The sequence below is a fragment of the Hypomesus nipponensis genome, chromosome 1, assembly GCF_054491055.1.
Source record: "Hypomesus nipponensis isolate SF chromosome 1, ASM5449105v1, whole genome shotgun sequence".
NCBI classification, from domain to species: domain Eukaryota; kingdom Metazoa; phylum Chordata; class Actinopteri; order Osmeriformes; family Osmeridae; genus Hypomesus; species Hypomesus nipponensis.
Genome location: NC_140361.1, coordinates 7,167,327 through 7,188,984, shown reverse-complemented (window position 1 = coordinate 7,188,984; position 21,658 = coordinate 7,167,327). Strand labels below are relative to the sequence as shown.

General features: G+C 44.9%; 5 protein-coding genes across 12 annotated transcripts; 2 read left to right on the top strand and 3 right to left on the bottom strand.

Moving 5' to 3' along the window:
* Positions 1-55: 55 nt before the first annotated feature.
* Positions 56-5,360, bottom strand: dnajc4 (DnaJ (Hsp40) homolog, subfamily C, member 4). 6 transcript variants are annotated; one of them, XR_014729721.1, is made up of 9 exons: positions 4,945-5,083; positions 4,368-4,446; positions 3,542-3,662; positions 3,267-3,357; positions 2,783-2,961; positions 2,386-2,547; positions 1,736-1,822; positions 1,279-1,440; positions 56-342 (listed from the first exon to the last, which is right to left on the bottom strand). XR_014729721.1 is itself a non-coding variant. In XM_084671845.1 (9 exons), the coding sequence occupies exons 4-9, from the start codon at positions 3,631-3,633 to the stop codon at positions 1,344-1,346; spliced, it is 708 nt and encodes a 235-aa protein (XP_084527971.1). In that variant the 5' UTR covers positions 3,634-3,662; positions 3,829-3,883; positions 4,368-4,446; positions 4,945-5,083; the 3' UTR covers positions 429-1,343. The 6 variants fall into 6 exon arrangements, 4 of the variants coding, with proteins under 4 accessions (XP_084527971.1, XP_084528118.1, XP_084528040.1 ...); XR_014729719.1 differs by lacking the exon at positions 56-342 and adding an exon at positions 429-1,037; XM_084671845.1 differs by lacking the exon at positions 56-342 and adding an exon at positions 3,829-3,883 and having other exon boundaries at positions 429-1,440.
* A 205-nt stretch (positions 5,361-5,565) lies between these two features.
* nudt22 (nudix (nucleoside diphosphate linked moiety X)-type motif 22) lies at positions 5,566-8,573 on the top strand. Of its 3 annotated transcripts, XM_084671339.1 has the most exons (7): positions 5,566-5,707; positions 6,073-6,192; positions 6,284-7,046; positions 7,178-7,360; positions 7,503-7,600; positions 7,865-7,958; positions 8,172-8,573. In XM_084671339.1, exons 2-7 carry the CDS (start codon positions 6,107-6,109, stop codon positions 8,319-8,321), a joined length of 1,374 nt encoding a protein of 457 aa, XP_084527465.1. In that variant the 5' UTR covers positions 5,566-5,707; positions 6,073-6,106; the 3' UTR covers positions 8,322-8,573. The 3 variants fall into 3 exon arrangements, with proteins under 3 accessions (XP_084527465.1, XP_084527388.1, XP_084527551.1); XM_084671262.1 differs by having other exon boundaries at positions 5,634-6,192; XM_084671425.1 differs by having other exon boundaries at positions 5,637-6,192; positions 7,241-7,360.
* LOC146302254 (transmembrane protein 179) lies at positions 8,484-11,075 on the bottom strand. Its single transcript, XM_084671550.1, has 4 exons — positions 10,556-11,075; positions 10,212-10,349; positions 10,012-10,090; positions 8,484-9,793 (listed from the first exon to the last, which is right to left on the bottom strand). Exons 1-4 carry the CDS (start codon positions 10,876-10,878, stop codon positions 9,599-9,601), a joined length of 735 nt encoding a protein of 244 aa, XP_084527676.1. The 5' UTR covers positions 10,879-11,075; the 3' UTR covers positions 8,484-9,598.
* Positions 11,076-11,866: 791 nt separating this feature from the next.
* ttc9c (tetratricopeptide repeat domain 9C) lies at positions 11,867-13,790 on the top strand. Its single transcript, XM_084671176.1, has 4 exons — positions 11,867-12,023; positions 12,373-12,727; positions 12,879-13,061; positions 13,201-13,790. The coding sequence occupies exons 1-4, from the start codon at positions 12,012-12,014 to the stop codon at positions 13,350-13,352; spliced, it is 702 nt and encodes a 233-aa protein (XP_084527302.1). The 5' UTR covers positions 11,867-12,011; the 3' UTR covers positions 13,353-13,790.
* A 19-nt stretch (positions 13,791-13,809) lies between these two features.
* Positions 13,810-21,190, bottom strand: LOC146302252 (uncharacterized). The gene is made up of 4 exons (XM_084671190.1): positions 20,593-21,190; positions 17,606-17,819; positions 17,039-17,284; positions 13,810-16,821 (listed from the first exon to the last, which is right to left on the bottom strand). The coding sequence occupies exons 1-4, from the start codon at positions 20,836-20,838 to the stop codon at positions 14,237-14,239; spliced, it is 3,291 nt and encodes a 1,096-aa protein (XP_084527316.1). The 5' UTR covers positions 20,839-21,190; the 3' UTR covers positions 13,810-14,236.
* Between the last annotated feature and the right edge of the window lie 468 nt (positions 21,191-21,658).

Sequence of the window (21,658 nt, the reverse complement as noted above, 5' to 3'; positions counted from 1 at the left end):
ATTTTAATTAGAAATGAATCAATCCACTATTTTATAGAACTGAACTATTTCAGACTTTCACAACCTGGAGAGAGCAGCCTGATCATTTCTGTCTTCCCTCAGCCTGTCTCTCAGCCCACACTGGAGTCTCTGTCAGTGAGGGGTGTTTGGGTTATGAGGGGGCAATCACACGCCACATGAGGGAAGGCAGTATGCGGGGGTTCTTATCTAGGCTTCTGCGGTTTCAGCTAAGGGCCAGGAGAGTGCAAGGAAAAAGCCCTTGCAGCCAAGACCATGCTAAAGTGGACTTCATGTTGTCTGTTTCGGATATCGGCAAGATCCTTCATCAGCCAAAATCAGAGCCTAATGAGACAGGCGAGAACGAGACAAATTGGTTTACACTCTACAGGAACAATGAAAAAGAAAAAAGAATAAACAATGACTGTAGGTTGAGGCCATAAATTAAACATTTTAATCATCATTCCATAACAGAACAGCTAAAGAAATTGATGAGGCAGTCATTAAAATCACTCTGAATAAAAACATCTGTTACTATAAACAAAAAGGCATTGCGGTTAATGCAGTTGGCTTCCACTCTGAAATAATACATGATACATTTCTTACTTACAGTCTGACTCTCCAAAGGTACATTTTAATCATGTCCATGACCATTTTTAATGATTCATTACAGTCATTCTGGTGTCAATATAAGAAAAGTTATATTCCCTTTTAAAGTAATCACTGGAGTAAATATAACTGCTAAGTTTGACTTCCTTCCAGTAAGAAAAAGATTAATCGCAATAGAAACGTTTTTTTATTCCATAAGAGACACTTAACAGAGGTACAATAACTTAAACTCACTGTCTTGGTGGGGTGTTCAGAGCCTTAAACTATTTGTAATAGTTCTAGACTGAATGTTACACTTTATTCTCTTGGCCAATCGACTATGCTTTTCTTGACACAAACCCTGTGCAACGAAACTGGGTCTTCTATATCTGGAAGAATGCCCTGTTTGCAGCCGGTCCCTTCACAGACGTATGAGAGTTCATTCTTTCTGCCTGTGAATGGGAGAGGGTGGCTGGGGGCATTAGCATGTCACTGTGACTTAATTAGCATCAGGCTCATAATGTTTAAGGTTCAACCTCACAAAATCTTGTACCCACGTTTCAACTTAGTCCCATTTCACCCGTGTTCAATGTTTGAACTCATTCAGCTCGGTATCTGACCATCAGGCAAACAAGTGTGTTTATTCATTAAAAAGCTAACAATTTAAATATTCTACGAAGGTTGAATACCTACATCTTTCTCCTCCATTGTCCTGTAGTTCACTAATGCAAACTCAGGCAAACTGTTTGCTTGTTGTCCTACTTGTCATCTCCGTCACCACTGATCTTGTATTTCTCCAAAAACTCGGCGTGCTTCTGTCTGAGGATCTCCGTCTGCTTCTTAAAGCCATTCACTCTGCCAATCACAATGAGGATGCGATGGATCAGTTGTACATATCAAACATACGGCATTAGAGACTTGGGTCATTTTAAAAACGCTGTGAAATACATGAGTATGTTTGAATCACGTGTGTACTTGTCACATGTGATTTGTAATCAAGAGCCAACTGTTATGAAAACACACCTCAGTTACATAAAGTACCTTTACTTTTTCTATGTAACTGACCCAACTCTCCTTTATTACAGAAAACACTCTAAAACAGATGTGTGAGCATAAGTGTGCATGTGTGTGTATCAGTCCTTTTACACACCTTGCCCGCTCTTTGGACTCGTTGTAGATCTCCAAGATCGCTCTGTCCTTTTCATCCATGAAGTTATTATGGACCTCTTCCAACTTCCTGTTGAACAGGAAGTGACAACATGACCCCAAACACACTCTCCAAACACAGAGGAATATCATCACAGCAAATACAAATATTCATCCTGTGTCCATTTGTGATTTACTGCCTGTGCTTGACACACAATAGTAATGTGCAGATCAGAGAGAGTGGCATCACTGAAAACAGGGGTTGTACTGCCAAGTCCATGTGTGAAAACACAGATTAGCAGACACATGATGGTATATTCTGGGTGAGAGCCAGGGGCACCTGTGTCCACACACACCCTAGCCCCATTCAGAAGCTCTAGAATGCAACTGAAAAATTCACGCATTTGAGAAAAGGTTTTTGAGATACTTGACGTAACTGAGGTGTGTTTGCCTATCTGTTGGCTCATTGATTACCATGGCTACAGCCGGGTGAAAATAATCTAAAAGCACAACCAAGTTGGGGATAAGAATGTGTATACAGAATACTAAAATGAGTACTCATATATCAAAAGCCTAAATTTAACTGTCCACCAGTGTTTATGTCGTAGGCCCAAATGTTGTCGTAGGCTCAAATGTTTTTTTTGTTGGTGGTACCTGAAGAAAAGAACATGTGCTCCAATGCTGACCACCATGGTGATGAGGCAGTAGCACACCAGCCGGAAGTTTCTTTTCCTCTTCTTCTCCCACTGTTCTGCTTTGCTTTCCTGCGACGGGCGAAACTGCTCCCAGTAACGCATGCTCTCCTGGGCATCCGCTCTGGCAGACAAGGAGAGGGAGCGAGCATGAGACAAGAGAAGGTACAACTGGTAGGTTTGCATGTCAGAGTCGACGACTGATTTAGAGAGAGCAATGCATGCATCCTTCAAGGACAACAAAATCAAGCAGGGGCGTGTAAGAGAGACATGGAAACGTGTGTCTGAACAAGAGAGACCGATGGTGTGTTTGGGAAAGCCCAAGTATGTATGCCATTATGAATGAGATGATTTCTCACCTGGGGTTATACGAGTAGCTGGAAGTGGATCTGAAAGCTTGACCTCCAGTGTAGGGCTGGTGGATACGTAGGTCATACTCCTTCCGGGTGAGATCTTTGCTCAGCACCCTGTAGGCCTCGTTCAGCTCCACAAACTGACTGTGGAGCCTTGGGTTAGACGGGTCACTGTCTGGGTGACACTGAGAAACATACAGGAAAGTTAGAATTTGTAAAAATCTGGTTATGCAAGCACAAATACACACACACACACACACGTGCACAAGCGTAGGGAAATACCCTGACTACCCACACACAAAACAAATATATAGAGGCACATACACATCCTTGTTAACACGCTTATCGGTACATCGTCATAACAGACCGTCTTTCACATATATGCACATAGCACACCGTGGGAATGTTTTGATTAAAGGTTAAAATTTGGTATTTGGTGAAGGAGCACCCTCTTGTGGATGCACATCCACTGTAAATGAGCCCTTCCTACCTTTTTGGATTTGTCAAAAAAAGCATTCTTTATTTCCTCAATGGAGGCATTAGACTTCACTCCGAGAAGTTCATAGTAGTTAACAGCCGTTCTGCAAATGCCAGAAAAAAATTTGCATGTGAAAGGGTGCATGTCGTTTTGCACGTGAGCATGCTCATTTCTTGGCGTGACGCCTGCAGTGGAAATTCTCGTCAATTCCCTTTCATACGCCTTCAACACATTCTCTTAAGCACACGTACCTAGAATGTAAAGTGAGGGTAAGTGTGCGTGTTTACTTGTGTGCAGAGCTCTGGGACAGCAGACGCAGGCCAGTCTTGCACCACCACAGGCAGCTGTGACACAGACGAAGCGGGGCTTCCAGCTGCATGATGGGAAACTGGTGTGTCTGTTTTAGACCTGAGAAGGAGAAGATAAACAAACCAAAAGACTGAGGGTGTGTGCATTGACTTCCTCCACGGTCTCAAGACGCTCCTCTTCCAATTTCCCTTCAACTCAATTCTGTGTTCACTCGACCCAAGGACACCGAAAGCAGCACTTAGCAAATCATCACTTCTTGTAATACCTGCAACTTTGTCCCTTCCCTGCACTTTGTATTTGTGATCCTGTTGTTACACTGTCTGAAAAGCAAATGCTGCTGGGTAGTTGGTATTGCATTGGAGATATGTTGTTGATTCTGCTCCACTGTAAAAGGCACTGAAATATTAGGCACTACTGTATTCATTATGTCATCATTAGACTGTAGTTCAGTAATTGAGATGTTATTATTGAACTGTAGTATTATTATTTTGGTGCACCATACATTAATCAGCTAGATACTGTAATCCATGTTATTGTTGCTATCAATTTAGATCTTATTTTTGCACTGTGATGTGGTTACTCTGCATTGTGGCTAGTAGATATAGACTATTCTTTAACCACCAAATACTGTAGAAGTAGATCTATGCACATCCGATCCTTGATCTTCTACTTTTCTTTCTATATGAACTTTTGTGTGTTGCTTTGGATAGAATGGTCTGCTAAATGAAATAAACGTAGCCTAATGATTTATCTGTATAGGAACACCATTCGTTTCCCCACTTGCTAGAGCTTTGCCCTACATACCGTTCAAAAAGATTCCATTGGAAAGTCAGGTCAGCAGATAGACAAAAGGGAATGTCCACTCAACGGGCATGTGATGCCACTGTGAACACAAGAGGATGTCAAACATTCATGAGAAATATTGCAGGGACAACTGTTGTCATGTATTGATATGATACAAAATCTTATTATTAGATTATATTACCATATATTAATTCAAGTTGGCAGGGCCAAGTGGGAGAACTCAAAACTGATCACAAATGGTACACAATGTACTTTTCATACAGGACTAATAATCTGAGGGTACAGAGCTAGCTACACACTTCTTTTTTTATCTAGAACACGAATTTAACGACCTATTCTGGTGTGAAGATAGCTGGTACCAAAAGCAGTATAAAAGCATATTGTATCAGTCCATGTTTAAAATTACTGTACACATAGAACCAAGCTAAGTGCTTGGCTAACTAGGATGTGCTAGCTTCAACTGACCCAAAGATTATGGACTTTTCTGGTGATCTGTGCATGACTTATCTACAAAACACACCCACAATAATAAAACATTTAACAGAACAGACAATAAAACATGAAAATACAAACATACCGCGATCGTTACATTGCAGTTAGGCTAACTAGAGCTAGCTAACATCCGTTTCATAACAAACATAGCTGCACTGCACTGACTGAGGCTATACTTGCGTAAGTCGTGTCTTCTTTCAAGGCAAGCACGGCTGTCAGTGAATGTCCTATCTAGCACACTGTACACCAGTACACTATTATGTTCTGTGTTGTTATCTAACCTTTTCGTGTATGGTGTGGATAGGATCTATAAAATACCATAGAAACGTAGGCTACAATCTATTTATGTACATTTTAGTACAGTTAGAGACAGCTAGAGACTTTTAGTGTGTAAAACATTGTGAAACAGACAAATTGGCGAGGTCGTGTTTATTTGTTAACAAATACACAAATAAACCAGACAAATAATTATTTGTCTGTTTGAGCCAGTTTACTAGCCTACTAACTAGGCGTACTGACTGTATCAACAGTCGAGATTTTCAGTGGGCGGTACTTGCTCTACTCGTACTGTACAACTTCCTTTCTTTCTTTCTTTCTTTCTTTTAAACCAAGAGGAATAAATGATATCATTTTGTTTCATTTATTTTATTAAAATTAGTTCTGAATAATAAAATACAATTTCATTCAGAAATATAATATAGGGCCTTTTGTCTTTTAAACATCTTGATGTTTAGGCTATTAAAAACGACTTCCGTATTGTTCAAACACTTTTGCCGCTGACATTGTGGTCGGGTCCCAATGTTCTTGACTCAGTAGAAAGCTTGAGCTCAGGGTTAAGTATGCGAACGGTATGATGCGTCATTTTCATACTTTAGAACTGGCAGTAGGTAGCAGACTAGAGACAGGTTGTAGGCTAACTAGCTAGCAATGTAGCTAACTGATTGAGATTAAGCAAGCCAGTGCTAAAGCTATTAGAGCTCATGTTAAACCTCCTGCCACAGATTGCCACTAATGTAGCTGGGCGAATGAATTCGGTTTACGTTAGCTGTTCCGTGTGTTGTGATTGACACATCCCTCGAATTTTTGTATACATCTGTCAATTTCTAACATCAAAACACTCAATGGTCAAGTTTCAGCTTGGTTGCTAAGTTCTGCTCAGATCACCCTTTTCCTGGTTGTCACGTGGTCTAAAATGAATCGAATACGATTTTAGTGGACTAAAGGCAAGCAGGGAACCTCTATACACAATGGATCCTGAGGTGTCCGTGCTGGTTCACTGCGCAGATTGGAGAGGACTTGTAAAGTCCCAGGTGCACGTGGAGCTCTCTGAAAGGTACAGTCAAAAGTAATTTATTTAGTGATGCACATAGTCTGCCTGGGAAACTAACTATATTTATGTCTGTATCCCTTTGCCTTCTAAATAGATTTAATCGTCAGACAGACGCAGTTCTAGAGCAACACATAGATGAAGTGTGGAAGGAGAGAATAATCAACGAACCATGGCTTTTCAACGGGGCCAAATTCCGACTGCACTCTTTTACCCTGACACCGCCCGCTTCTCTATTACTCCAAGCAACGCCTCCCACTGCAGCTCAAACTCTTTGCAAAGGTAGATGTGGAGACGCAGGTGGTGGAGATTCTCCCACTTGGATGAAGCAAGGTTGCTTGTGTGACAAAGACAGATGTTTGCCTGCAATTTCTGCGTTTGATGCCCAACTAAACTCAAGCTGTGGTAGAGTAAGAGACCACATTGACCAGTCAGGACACAGAGACAGAGGTCCAAGCTTTGGGGTGAATGAAATAGAAGCACAAACCTCCACTCAAACCACAGATTTCAATGCAGGAGAACCAGGAGTATGTAACATGTTTGGGACTAAGCTCCAGCCCCAACTTCAACCCGGCCCAGAGAGAGACGCATGCAAGAGGAACAAGGCTCTACTGACACTGAGGTTGGGGCTGACCTGCTACAAGGACTTCCTAGGCACCAACTGGTCTCAAGAGGCAGGGGAACTGCGCCGGCGTGGGGAGACCGAGTTTGGGGATCCCCTGGCTCTATTGGCTCAACCACTGGGGGTGGGTGGAGTTTTGTGCACCCGTGACGGACAGGTGGTGCTGATCAGACGAAGCCAGAGAGTGGCAGAGGCAGGAGGGCTCCTGGACATTCCTGGGGGGCACCCCGAACCAAAGGTAAGAGAGAGAGGTGAGGGAGGGAGGGAGGGAGGGAAAACAAAGCTGCTTTAGTATGATACAAAATCATGACCAACAAGACATGGCCACAATTATTGATACAGTGTTGTGTGTCATACATTCATTGACAGGAATGTTTTGTAAGGTTGTGTATCGGTAAGTACCATCATCTTTCCTTGCTATTCATTACCCAGGAAGTGTGTGAGGGTGTGTGTGTGCGAGAGGACAAGATCAGTGTGGAGCTACTGCAGAAAAGAGAGGAGGCTGTGGTCACGGAGCTGTTTTCCTCCGTGTGCACAGAGATCAGAGATGAGGTGGGCCACACCACATGGATCTGGGCCATCATCTATGCTGGAATGGACAGATACAAATACAAACAATTTCCAAGTTTAATCTTTGACAAACAAGTTTTTGTCTCATCTCCTTTTTTCCATTTCTCTTCCTCCCCCTGGGCAGGTGAATGTTCCCATGGGATCTTTAGGAGAACCAGTGCTCATGGGTGTGGCTCTGAACCACACTAGCTCTGGAAGACCCAGTGCAGAATTCTACATAAGGTATGGTAACACTTCAGGACAGGAAGAGATATCCTTAAATGCCAGAGGTCACCTTACTAGAAACACATTGGATAAGAGTGCTAGTAAACATTATAGCAACAGCCATTTAGAGGAGCTATCAACAACTGTAACTACTGCTTTTGAATGAAACGACGTCAACAGCTACTGCCTATATGAGGACAAGCCCTTAGCGAGTGTGAATAAGATGTGGAAAGGTCAAAAACAATCGCGTGGATTAGTTATGATATTCTGTGGTTCTTTTAGATGTTCACTAAGCTCAGCAGAGATCCGAGAGCTGTACTGGCAGGGAGGGGCTGAGGCCCATGAGTCTACAGACATTGTTTTCCTGAGCCAAATGGTAAGCAGCTACACTCACTCACCATTTACAAACCCACCAAGGGACTGAAAAAGTACTGGGACAGTATTGTGTTTGGGGAATATGCTGACGAGATGTTTTTAGAAGAAAATAATAACATGACTTACAAGGATAAGAGCGTCTGCTAAATGGCAAAATGTACAAGTGATGGTACACGGACAATGTTATATGATGTTATACGCTCTGATTTTGAAGGATCTTCTACAGTTGGACAAGAGCTCCCCCCTCTGGTCAGAGTTGTGTCCATCAGCCAAGGGTGCAGTGGTGCTCTATCAATTGGTGCTGCCTGACCATGAATCAGACAGCACTAAACCAACACAGAGTCCATCTATTTCAACAAGCTAGCAAGATGACTGAAAACAAATATTCCTTTCCAATTTATGGGGGTATATCAAAGCTTGTTTTTTAAAAGGTGGTCATATGAAGACCGGCCACTAATGTTCTAACCAAAGGGTAACATTGTTACAGTGAATATTTTTTTAATGTGTGGCAGATATTTATACAAAAGACAATAAAACTATGTTTATTGGATAATACAAACAGGGTGCAAACAAATATGTCAATAAACAATATGAAACAAAATGGTTCAACAATCAACATTTCATCTCATCACTTCAGGTTCTTTGTTCCGCTTGATATGCATTTCATTACAATTACTTGACTCAAGGTTCAGAGTTTAAAGCTTAGGATAACCATCACTTTGGAACATTTTCTTTTTGAGCTCAGTGAAGTGTTATCTTATCATTTTCCCCCTGGCACTCATCCTTTACATCACACATACAAACTTCAACTTTGATACCTCAAAGCCAAGTTGGCATTACGTCTGCAGGATAACTTTAGTGCTACAGATTCCCTGCAAGCAGTTGCCTCCACACAAACAGCATCATACATAGAACCCTCATTAGAGGAAGAGAATTTTGTGTCTTAGAATAGCACATTCACATGCAGCTGCTCACACAGTGAGCCTGTTTTCAGATGGCTCCTTGCACATGGATGACATGCTTCCCAATGAAGGCCTTCTCAGTACATGTCAAAATCAACACAATAGTAAACAATGTTTTAACTCTTTACCTGTAAACAAACATGCATATTTATATGTGAGGTGCCCTATTATTGAACACAGCAGATTTGAATATGCGTAATGAACTTTAGCTTATCGGTTGCTGTTATGTTAAGAAAGTCATTTGTTTTGAAAGCCTTAACACCAGGATGCTTTTTCAACACAGTGAAATAACTCATGAAATAGAGATTAAAAAAGGGGTATTCTCATATTAAGAAATCATATCTTATAAAAAAACTTAATATTGCACATTTTATAACTGTGTTTTGCTTTCCTTTTTTGGTATAACTGGATCCTTTTACCTAATAGTCAAATAGATGCCCTAAATTAATACACACTACAATTGGTAAATGTTCACTCAGGATGATCATCCAAATGGTTAACAAGAGTTAATCAGTCTTGGATTTAAAGATTCTTTACATCTGTATAAGGTCAAATTGAGATTTGGTTTGGTCTGGTTTCACTTGTGCAAGTTGGTAAAAGGGGTTAGATTAGGATTCTAATGGTGACAAGTATTAAACATGCAGCTGCAAGGTGGGGGGCACACAGTCAGACTTTGGGATCAGACGAAGATGGTGGGTGTTGCTGGGGGGTGTGGAGGTGTGGGGGAGCCGTCTGACGATGTGTATCCCAGGAGCAGCTCCTTCTCCCTGGGGAGACAGGGCCCAGTGATGTGCTGGCTGTGGGAATGATAGAGACGCATGAAGGAGAGGATGGAGTGTGTCAGCCACAGGGCCGTCACACACCACAGTGACACCTGGAGAGGAGGTGAGAAAGAAGAGAGCGTTCTTAGGTGAGACTGTTCTTAGGCTCTGACCACTTGATTATCTGCTGTATAAGCACTATTGGTATGTGGCTTTAAAAAAAAGCTTCTGATAAATATTTTTTTTTTAAACGTATAGCCTATGGATCATGTAACAAAATTGAAAGAATAATTAGATGAGTTCAGTAACTGGCATGGACTTTAGAGCTTACCTCTGCACAGGTCAGCTCTGTGTAGAAGGATGACGTCTGCACGTCCAAGTACATGGGCACCGACTGAGAATCAGCACAGCTACACACACACACACACACATCAAAAACGTGGTAACAGTCCGATGATGGGCTAAATTTCCCTGTACACACACAACGTTCTTGAAGACGTACCTCTACGCCCCATGAAGTTAGTAGCCTACCTGTAGGGTCGGGTGTTGTCATCTGTGACAGTGTCACACCAGGATGCGAAGCCTAGGGATAAAGTGACGCTGGCCCCTCCGGACAGGAACAACACACACAGGCTCAGCAGCAGCGTGAGGAAGGAAGAGAAGAGGGTGCTGCGTAAGGGAAAAAATCATCAATTCGCAATTCACAATATGGCTACGCTATACGCTACTCTGCTTGAAATGTTATATCCATGCATTTGCTTGGTCAAAAAAATGCAACGTTATAATAATCAGTATTACAGAACATGGCGTCATCCTGATAAGCCAAGGCCATAATAAGGCCAACATATTTTGAGAAAAATAGAAAGTAAGCTCACTCGTCATGCCGCCCATGAAGATAAAATATACTTCGCCAGCCTTGCGCAGCACCGTACAGTACAGTAAAAACGCCGACGAAAGTGGCAAATTGGCATGCCGCCGGTGGACCCCATTGTTGAACCACTAAATGTGATATCTCGCCCTGTTCCCCGGTGATTTCGGTATGGTTTTCGGTCTTCCAGTAGCCAGTGGAAAACAGCGCACAACGCCCTTTGAAAGCTGAGCCGTTGAGCGCAAGTGGGACGACCACCAAGAGGCCTGCCAGAACCGAGAGGGTGTGTGCGGTACAGTGAGCCAGCAACAGTCGCCTATCAAGCTCCATGTCGGAAGTTGACTAAACGTAAACACTTTTCTAGCCTATCTCTCACACTCTTCGACTTGGTTTAACGAGCATAATCGTAGATCAGTTGCCCATGTAAATTCGATACAGCAAGGATATTGAGAACGCACCGATCCGTTATACAACAACTGCCTTGACTTGATAGACAGTTACAAATATGCCAACAGTGACGCATGCATACGACACCACATGACACCAGTGCAACAAATAGAAAATCATTTGCTGGTGAGGTTCCATGAAATTACAGAAACCCTAACCATGTCTGTTATAGGCAACTACACTATGACAGCCTAGGCTAATCAATTCCACAATGTAGGCTACTGTGACCAAAAGCGACCACGCACTTCTGATGTATTTCGGATGTCTACAGCCGACTTTCTACATGCACTATTTGTATGTACAAATAGGCCTAATGCATGTAGAAAGTCGGCTTTGTATAAAAGAGAATACAATTTTAACTGTTACACAATATGTAGAACGGGGTCTAGAAAGGGGCGTGGTATTGGGTTTTTAAAAAGCGAGGTGATTGTGAAGTTAGTTTCATAATCAATATTCAACATTCGTCTCACATTTGGGAAACGCTAGATTGCAGCGTCGCGTTAGGGACCGTGTTTTGAAAAATTATGACTTTGATAATATGAATATGAAACCTCAAACAGACACCAGAGTATTCTAACAATGACTGGTATACTTCTACAGCCTTTACTTTTTCAATTACGTTTCAAACAAAATGATAGAAAATCGCTATGAAAATAGTTTAATCCTCGCAAATCATAACTTTTTCAAACTTGTGTCAAAAATCTCAAATATACATCAGATTATTCTAATAAAGTCTGGCCTACTTTGGCCTACTAATTGACACTAACAATTTTCACATAACAAATTTAGGAGAGCTAAATGTTTTTTTAGGCACAAAGCTTCTAAAAAAGTTTCCATTATTGACTAATTTCAGTGTAACGTTATTGTTTGCCAGTAGATGGCGGTAAGAACAAGCATACAGTAGTGTGTAAGACTCTTACCATAGAATAAGAAGGAAGTGCAGAAACTAATGAGGGGTTGCAAATTGGTCGATTGTCCGGTTGAACTAATTGTCTGTGTTTTAGATTGACACATCAATGGATATTAAGGTAGGTACCATACACACTATTTGTAAACATAAATTAAGGGCTCATTCTTTTGTCTTTCTGCAACGTATATGCCCGGCTCTCGAGACAACACAGCTAGGCTAAACGTTAGCCTACAGTACTTGCAGGTGGGGATTCAGTTGCTAAGGGGAACGGCGAAGAGCCTCAATCAAAATTAGTGTTAGGCTAGCTATGTATGTCTAGCAATTGTCAGTTCAGTTCATAGCCAGTGCAGTGACCCATTCATTGGGTTCCAGGCAGAATAAGCTTAATAACAACAAGTAGGCGTAGACAAAGCATTATGAACTGCCATTAGTTTTTCTTTCATTTCTTTCATGTTATTTTCATTCAGCCATTGAGCTCTAAGGCCAGTGTGGAAGAGCCAGGACAGGACCGCTCAGAGCTCGAGACCAGGGCAGCATCCGCCAGCTGCTCGGGCTCATTCAAATTGGGTCCGCCTGGTGCCACAGTTGACTCCCAGCTCCAAGAGGCAGTGAGCTTAAAAACTGAAGGGAACACTTTCTACCGGGAAAAGAACTTTAGATCTGCTATAGGGCGATATCACCGCTCCCTACTTGTACTGCGGAGTTTAGATGCAAATGTGATGGCGGCGGTTAAAGGATTTGGTCCCGAAGCGCCAGTACTTACTGCAGAGCAAGAGGAAATACTGAGGAGCACCCAGGTGGACTGCTACAACAACTTAGCAGGTAACACAGATGCTGTGCTCTCCAAAGCCTTGGTACCATGTACAGATGACATATGTTATCTTTCTGGAATTTAGAATTAATAACTAGTGGACTCATTATTGCTAAATGTCAGTAATCTTGCTTTCCCTATTTAATTCTCTCTTTCTACCAGCCTGCCTGCTACAGAGACAGCGTGTGAACTACGCCCGCGTGCAAGAGTACAGTTTGCGTGTGCTGCAGTGGCGTCCTGCTGACATCAAAGCCTTGTACAGAGCGGGAGTTGCCACTCTCGAGCTGGGAGACGCACAGACTGCCCGCCTGTACCTCACTCAGGCCAGCAGAGGTCAGCCTAACGGTAAGGACCGACAAACTTGAGAGTATTTCAGCAAGGCCAGATCATTTGTATACTGAAGTCTATAAACAGAAGAAACGTCTTCAATGCAGATTGCAATTTCAATAACTTTATTTGTCGCTGTTCCATCAATCCCGGCCAGATGCAAATGTGAAGAAGCACCTGCAGCGAGCAGAGGAGAGGCTGAGTAGCGAGTACCAGAAGGAGAAGGCCCTGTACCAAGGCATGTTCACCAGCCAGGGGGGCCAGAGGAATGGCTCTGGGGAAAGCACAGGCCAGGTCACCCCTAAGTAACTCTGACCTCAAAAGGGAGCCACACACACCTGAGATCTGCACTTTCCCTGCTCCCCGATTGAGGATCATAGGCACAGCGTTGGTGTGAGCTTGGATCTGGAACCAATCAAAAGCCTTTAAATCTATGTCAAGGAGTGGATAGGTTGCACACATGTAGATGAGACTAGGGGGTGCTGGAAAAGGAAGATGATGACAGGAAAGGAGTCGTGCAGAATTAATGTGTTGCCTGGCAACAGGAGAGGGATATTTTGAGATTAAACAGAGGTCATCTGAACACTGTTGGAAAGTTCTGTTATGCCTTTCACATTGTGATTGTGTTTGATTTCACAATCAATTGTGCTTGTGTTTTTGTGTATGTGTTTTCAGTCAGTTATATAAATATTTTTGCAAGTACAAAAATGTCCAAAGATTAAATAAATATTCAGAGGCCACATTTGATTTAATTATAAGACTTCTTTATTAATTATAAGCCATGTTACACAATTAGTAAATACTCTTGTATAATTAATTTATTGATATCTATTTTGAAATCCTGAGCACTATATCAATTTATAGAGTATTTGCTTGGTTTTGGTCAATATGATTGTACTTCAAAGGCAACAACAAATAGTAAAGGAAGCTCACATTCTTACAATGGCCATCACAGCGCATATAGATAGTCACAGAACGGCATGCAGAGAGCTAGGGTATTCATACACACACACCGTCTTTCTCTCTCTCACACACACACACACACACACACAAACCCACTGGCTGAGAGTCAAGTTAAACAAAATCAAGTTTAGAATGGGGAATTCCCTTAAATACCAAAATACAATGAACTGTCACTAGAACTTTTGATTGTAAAACAGGAAGAAAACACTGTGTTCATCATCATCCTTTTCTCATTTCTTCTGTGTCTTGTGTTTCAAACTGAGCGATCGCACCGAGCCAAACACTCTTCGGCCCAAGTCCCTCAGCGAGCGAGAGCGTGTGAGAGGCGCCCGCGGAGGAGGGGAAGGAGAGAACGAGGGGGAGGAGAGGGGAGGAGAGAGGGACTGGCAGCTTCCCTCCAGGCTCTGAGAGCGAGACAGGTGAAAGAGACTGGCGGTGGATGAGAGGCGTTTGTCCTCCCTCTTTTTCCCTCCTAATCCTCTTCCTCGTCCCCCTTCCACACTGAAATCAAGGCCCCCCATGGTCACGTCCAGAGAGGAGGCCCACTGTGCCCCCTGAAAGGGCTCCTCTCGCTGGGATTGGGGCTCCAGCCTGCCCTGGGACTCACTGCGGAACAGGGCCCTTCTGGAGAGTCGCAGACTGGAGCTGCGCTTGTCCCAACCTCCTTTACCCTTTTTCTTGATCCAGGAGCTCTCCTTCGGTCTTGCCTTCACCTTTTGATAGTCTTTCCTCCTGCTCCCTTCGCCATCTCTCCTCCAGACTCCCTCCTCCGTCATCTCCTCTTCTTCCTCCTTGCCCATGAAATATCCCTCGAAGCCCTTGCAGAACCTTGCTGTCCTTTTAGGCATCTGTGCTGCCCCCTCATCACTCCTCCCCCAGCTGCTGCCGTAGCTCTCTTGCCGGGCAAAGCTGCTCACCGTCGATGCCCTTACCAGCTCCCGGGAGACATGTTTTCCCTGATACAGTCCCTCCCCCTCCACTCTCCTCCACCCGCCCCCAACCCCTCCTCCTCCTCCAGCCCCTCCTCCTCCAGCCTGCCGTAGAGAGCCTCCCCTGGGCCTGAGACCGCCCCCTACTGGCGAGTCGCCTGCAGTGACACGTGGCAAGGAACACTGGAACGGCGCATCGCGACGGAACACGGACAGAGGGGTGGGGCCAAGCGGGGAGGGCTGAAGGGGGCGGGGCGGGGAGCGCACCCTGTTTTGACGGGAGGCAGGGGAGGAGGCAGTGGAGGAGGAAGGAGGGTCAGAGGGGGCGTGGTGTTGGTAGTGTGAGGAGAAAGAGTGGGATGTGTGGTGCGTATGTGTTGGGGTGGACTGGTACGGGTGGTGAGGGCTGCTGGAGTGGGACTGGGGGGAGTGGGAGAGGGAACGTGGGGGGGTCAGGCTTGGGTGTGATTGGGGAGAGTGGGCGAGGGGGGGAGTGAGACCAGAATGAGACTGGGGGGAGTGAGATACACTGAGGGAGAGCTGGATAGGCCTGGGTGGGTTCAAGTCTGTATCACCACCAGTAGTGGCGTGAAGGTGAAGGCTGGGATATTGAGAGGGTTCAGTCTGCCCCACTAACCGGGAGTAGGAGCCTGGGGCTTTGACCCCTGTGACCTTTAACCCTGGACCCTTCCTATCCGCATCATTCTGGAAACAGTCCACGTCTAGCTCCACCCCCTGCTCCATCAGGCCAATCACAACAGCCCTAGGCAAACCTGAGAGTCGGGAGATCTCTGCTACCATGGCCGAGTCCTCACACAGCTTGGTGCTGGGTTCTGAAGCCAGGCCGGGACTAGAACCCAAACCACAACTAGAACTGGGAACGGACATTGGTCGTGGTGACGCACTGCTCCAGTCCAGTGAGCGAGAGAAAGCCTGGGACCCCATCCCTGCCCCTGCCCCTGCTCCTGAACCCGTGACCTCCAAGGAGCTGCGATGGCTGAGGGACGAAGGGCAGGTTGAGATCCGAGGACGGGGTCTCATGGCTGGGGTGGGGGTAGAAGTGGAGAGGGAAGAGGAGGAGGAAGAGGCAGTGGGGGTAACAAAGTCGCCTTTCAAGGCCCCAACTGATCCAGACCCTTCCCTCGAGTGTTTGGGATCCAGCCCCGGTTTGGTGTTGAGGGCTGGGTTGAGGTTAAGATTAAGGTTGAGGTGGAGGCTGATGTTCAGATCCTCTCCGGTCACGGAGGGAAGGTGCCCCAGGTTGATAGAGTTCCTGCTGGCTTTCCGTCCAATGTTGCTGAGGCTCACCCGCCCGGAGTTCCCCAGCAGGGACTTACAGGGTGTCATGCTGCCCCCTGGGTGGCTGGAGGGGTTACATCGGTTCTCAAAGGCTGATAAGGACTGCGTGGAGCCGTGGCGGGGGGTCCTTGGGACCCGCTGGCCCCCAGGACCAGGAGTGGCAGCGGGGGTGAGGTTGCAGGCAACCCGGCTCTGGTACTGGTGGGCCAGTCTGGCAATGTACTGCTCCAGCTGGGTCAGGGAGGGGGACGGGGAAGGTTGGGGTGGCTCGAGGACCAGGGCAGGGTGTGAGGGTGATGGTTGTTCCCCAGGCTGGGTTCCATCGGAGCTGGGGGAGAGGCGAGGAGGTGGGAAGGTGTCCTGGCTGGAGGTGAAGAGGGGGCTCTGGAGGGCAACAGCGTGCAGAGGGCTGGGGTAGGGGTACACCTCCTTGGTCCGACGAGACACCAGGTCTGAACAGAAACGGGTGTCGAGCTGGGGGCGGATGCAAGAGGAGGAGGTGAGGTCAGAGAGGGGGCCGGCCTGTGGGTCTCCCAGGCTGGAGCAGAGGTCTGATAGGAACATCAGGCCATTAAGGTCCAGATCACCTGTGGAGAGACAATGAGAAAGAAGGACAGCATCAGACTCTTTGGTTCTATAATTTTCCTTTGATTCCATATAATACAGTATGTGTTCATATATATATACATATACATATATATAAATACATATATATATATATATACATACATATATATATATATATACATACATATATATATATATATATATAAAAAAAAATTGTGTGTGTTTGGTCATTCAGACCTGTGGACACAGGCCTCCTGTCAGCCACCCCTGAGGTTTCCTCTGTGCTATGAGCTGTTGGCTGCTTTTGTGCTGCTGCCTCCGGCCACTGGGTGTCACTGTGGTCTGCAGAGAGAGGACGCTGCTCCCACAGCCTGGAGCTCCCCCCAGACAGGGGAGCAAGCCTCCCCAGCCCCCCCTGGGCAGCCTCACTGGACACAGAGTAGCAGGAGTCAGACAGGGAGCTGCCACTGACCGAGTAAAAACCTGGAGAGAGACAGAGACAGGAGGGGGTTAAACCAATCCAAAGTGAATTAGTTTTGGGAATGAGTTTTGGGAATGAGGGGTGAACGCGATAGGAAGGTAGAAAGAGGAAGATACCAGGAGACAGGTAAATAAAAGAAACGGAGAGAAGAAAAGGAGGTAGAGTTAATGTTTAATCAAGACTTGGTGGTTTGCCCCACACCCTACACACAGTCAGCTATTAAAGCTAAAATGGCGAGAAAATGTTGTTGACATTATAGGTCTGTCATATAAGTCACACATAGGACAGCCCATCACACACACACACTCCCCACAGTATAGTACCTGAGCTGGGCCTAGAGTCAAAGTCCAAATGGCCCCCACTATCTGGTTCTGGAGTTGGAGGAGAAAGCAGGTCTGAGGGGGTATCCCAAGACAGAGTGGACCATCGTGAGTTTCCCTCACTGCCTCTGGAATGGACCGGACCCTCTCCGGAGTTCCCTCCTCTGTCCAAGGTGGTACTCTGGGCGGGTGATACCACTTCTGAAGGAGAGGGAACCTGAAAGAAACAAACCGGGTTATTCAAGATCCAACATGTTTGCTGGTTGATGATCAGAGGCTTGTTTGACACAGGGTCTGACATCTGGGAGCTTCACATTCCTTTTCCCCACCCTGGTGATGATCTCACCAACCTTACTGGAAGTCTAACCTCAAAGCAACAGGCATGTCAAACCAACAACCAATTCATCCATCTGTTAGATTGATGTCATAGTAGTGACCAATGAGAAGCCCCCTACATTAAAAAGATGGGGAAGAACAACAGGGTCTTTGTGTTGCTGGTCAGGCCTGATCAATCCAGTTCACTGAAGAGATCAGAAAAGACAATACAGGTGACTCACACAGCTAGAGAGAAGGGAGGAGAAGGGCTTAGAGGAGTAAAAAGAAAGACAGATGACATAACAAAGAACAGAGGAGCAGGAAGGAGAGGGGGAGTGTAAGGACCAGGAGGGATAAGACGGGGGAGGAGGAGAAAAAGGGGTTTGGAACTTTGTCCCGTTTAAGCTGCTGCTTCTGCTTCTTATCAGCTTAATGGAGTCAAATACTTTGGCTTCCTGTTGTGTAACATTTTTGTTCTGGATTTCAAGAAACATTGGAGAAAAGGAGGCATGGATAGGGGGGGGGGGAGAGAGAGGGCGGTAGTGAGTGAGAGGAAGGTTGCGGGGGAGCGGGTTGCCTGGTGAGAGAGAAGGGCATCTTAAAGGACCCCTCCTCACCCCTCTTTAACAAACTCCCCAATTCTATAATATCCTAGACACCACCTCTTCACCATAGTTACAGCTGCTCTTTCCTGCGCTCTCCACCCACACAACAAACCTAGCAGAATATTTAACTCATACTGAGCTGAGCAATGTAAAAACACAAACAAACCAAATGTTATGTTTTTGTCAAGTTCTCTCACTCACCCACAAACAATCTGACACACATAGACCTTGACCAACAACATTTTTAACAATGTTACCACCAGCTAATGTTACATTTAGATGAGTGTGATTGAATCATACAGAGAGCAGGCAGGTGGAAGTCAGCTCAATGACCAGGACTAAAAGCCCTGTAATATGATCTGCCTCAGTGTTAGACAGAGGCACAGCCATTTTACCTAAAGGAACAAACTGTCCAGACTTCACACACTATAATACCACCAAACAACTTATAAAAGCACATTACCCTCAAGTTATGTATTTCTATGCTAAAACATGTGAGTGTATTTATGCTGCTTTCCAATCATGTAATCATTGGTTTTGTATGTTGCATACAACATAATGTGTTGTGCATAATTTATGCATTATTCATGCATGATGTTTAACTAGAAAGCAGGGCAACTTCTGTCTTGTGTTTTGAGGCAAAATAACATCTAGCCTTAGTGACGTATTGATGTGGTTTGTCATGAAAAATGAACAAGAGAAGAGCAAACATAAATAAACAAATTCACAATTTGGTTCCAAAGGCTTAAAAAATACAAATAAATCTACCAATGAGTCACTCTCAACCTTATTCCTGTCTCCCCTCTTCCTAGCGGACGGCGTTAAAGAGGTGATACAGTCAGTCACGTTGGCAACCACAACTACACAACAACATCACCTACTCATTTCCAATCGTTGTCTATGCAAATGATGGGGGCGCTTGCGTCGGCGAGAGGGCAGCCGGCCAGCCCGGCAACAGCAAGGCGCCGGCTCCCATGCGAGATGACTAACACTTGCTCGCCTCGCCATAGCGTTCCTCGAAACCACAGGAATACAGGAGAGCCTATATTAGTGTTGCTGTGCGACCGAATGCATGTCATTACTCACTCAATAGGTTTCAACTGTGAAACTCTATCACATGGAATCAAGGTCCTGCTCCATCTCTAAATCTTAGCCTTGTGTGTTTTCTCATACACCCTCCTCTTGTCAGTGTGTATATGTGTGACAGTTGTCCTTTTGTTGTTCAGTTACTGGTGTTCAAAGCACTAGGGGCATTTAAGATATAAGGACTCCAGGAGCAGGAGTTTATAGGCTACCGTATAGTCCCCTATGTGGATGTCAAAGGGGTCACAGTCCTCTGAAACATGAATGAAGCAGTGTGGAAACGACAGTCTCCCTTGGTTTCTCTCTCTTTCTTACACTTCTTCCATATGCCCTCAGGCTCCAGTTCTACAAGGATACCTGTTTAGGTAGGGGTGTGTGGGTGAGGGGTTGAGCTAGACCTAGTCCTAGTGTTTTGGTGTGTTGTGTTCTGTGGCATCAACTTGCACAATCTAACTCTGTGGATGAATTAAGGTCATTCATAAAGACAGATAGAAAGAAAATAACTGATACGTGTAGGAGGTGACAGTGTTGCAATTCAGGCTGTGTAGATCAATGACACAGATTCCATGTCATATTTCATGCCCTGTGGGAAAATGCCTTAGAAAAGATGAGAACATTGTAGACACCACCTGAATATAATTACTACTGCAAAAAAAGCTGATTTTGAAGAGAATAATTTACAGTCAATATAACAAACACTTCAGTCTCATTAACCTTGACTTCATCTGACCATTTCACACAACTAGTTGTACAGGCATAATTTGGCATGCTGTCATTTCTATTTCGATAGGTCAAACACATTGTGTAATCCTTGGCTTGGTGATAGGATTGCATGTCCTTTCAAGCCATGTAAGAGGTAGGCTACTGGTGCAGCGCATCTAAATCAGGCTGCTGCTACAGAGAACGGCAGATTGGCGTATCATCATCGTTGGCATTAATTTTTCATAATTCCTCTTGTAAAGAGATCTGTCCAACTGACTGACTGACCTGTTGCCGGCGGGATGTCGCAGAGCCGTCGGAGGCTGCACTCTCGAGATGTGTCCCCTGTTGATCAATGCCAGTCCGGTTGGTGGTGTCTTTATCGACCAGAGCAGCATCGACCATCTCCAGATGTTTTCCCCTGAGAAGGTCTAGTTCGAAGATGCCCGCCAAGGTCGCTTTCAGACGCTCGCTGATTCGGACCCGCTCGGTACCAGACCAAAGCGAATTCACACAGCTCCGGCGCCCTGCCATATTAAAGGCAGAACCAACGCTTGAGCTTGCTTTTCGGCTACAATGACAATGGCTAGGCTAAGGTCCAGCACGAGCCAGTTCAACATATGTCCTCACAATCGACAATGGCAACATTGTATCCGATCATCTAGGCTAGCCTAAATCCAATAATTGCCTCGTTTGCAAAATGCCAAATAGTTGCCATAGGCTTGCATTCAGTTTTGCTGACTGGCAAGATGTAGCCTTAATTAATGCTCATGCATTCCACTGAAGCGATAATCAAACCATATTCTATTTAAATCCGATCTTAATCGTGTTTAAAAAAAAATTGCTTCAAGGATCCACCTTGTCCATCGTGCGCCTTATGTGCCAGTAATTGATACGGCCGAATGAAACAATGCGAGAAATAACGTTACATGTGGGATAGACAAAAAAGTGTGCAGAGGGTGGAGCGTACGCATTCAAGCTCGAACGTGATTGGCCAGAGAAGTTTCGAAAGGACGCCATGAAAATCCCTAGACTATACAACTTCTAGTTCACCTAAAATTAAAGATAGCCTTGGTAGGCCCCCAAAAAATTCATTTTTTTTCTCTCACTATAATCATGTTGTGTAAGCTAATGAGGCCATCTGAACGTTGTTTACTAACACAGACAGTGCTAGACTAAATGACTATTTTGACTATAGTTTTTTGGAGCACCACAACTTTCCACACAATTGTTCCAGAAATCATATTCAAACCAATCGCCTTCGGCAAGGCGGACTCATCCTTGTCTTGAGGAAGTTCAAACAGGGATTGAGGCTGTTTCTCATAATTTGTATAGATTTTTGAAGGTTTAGAGA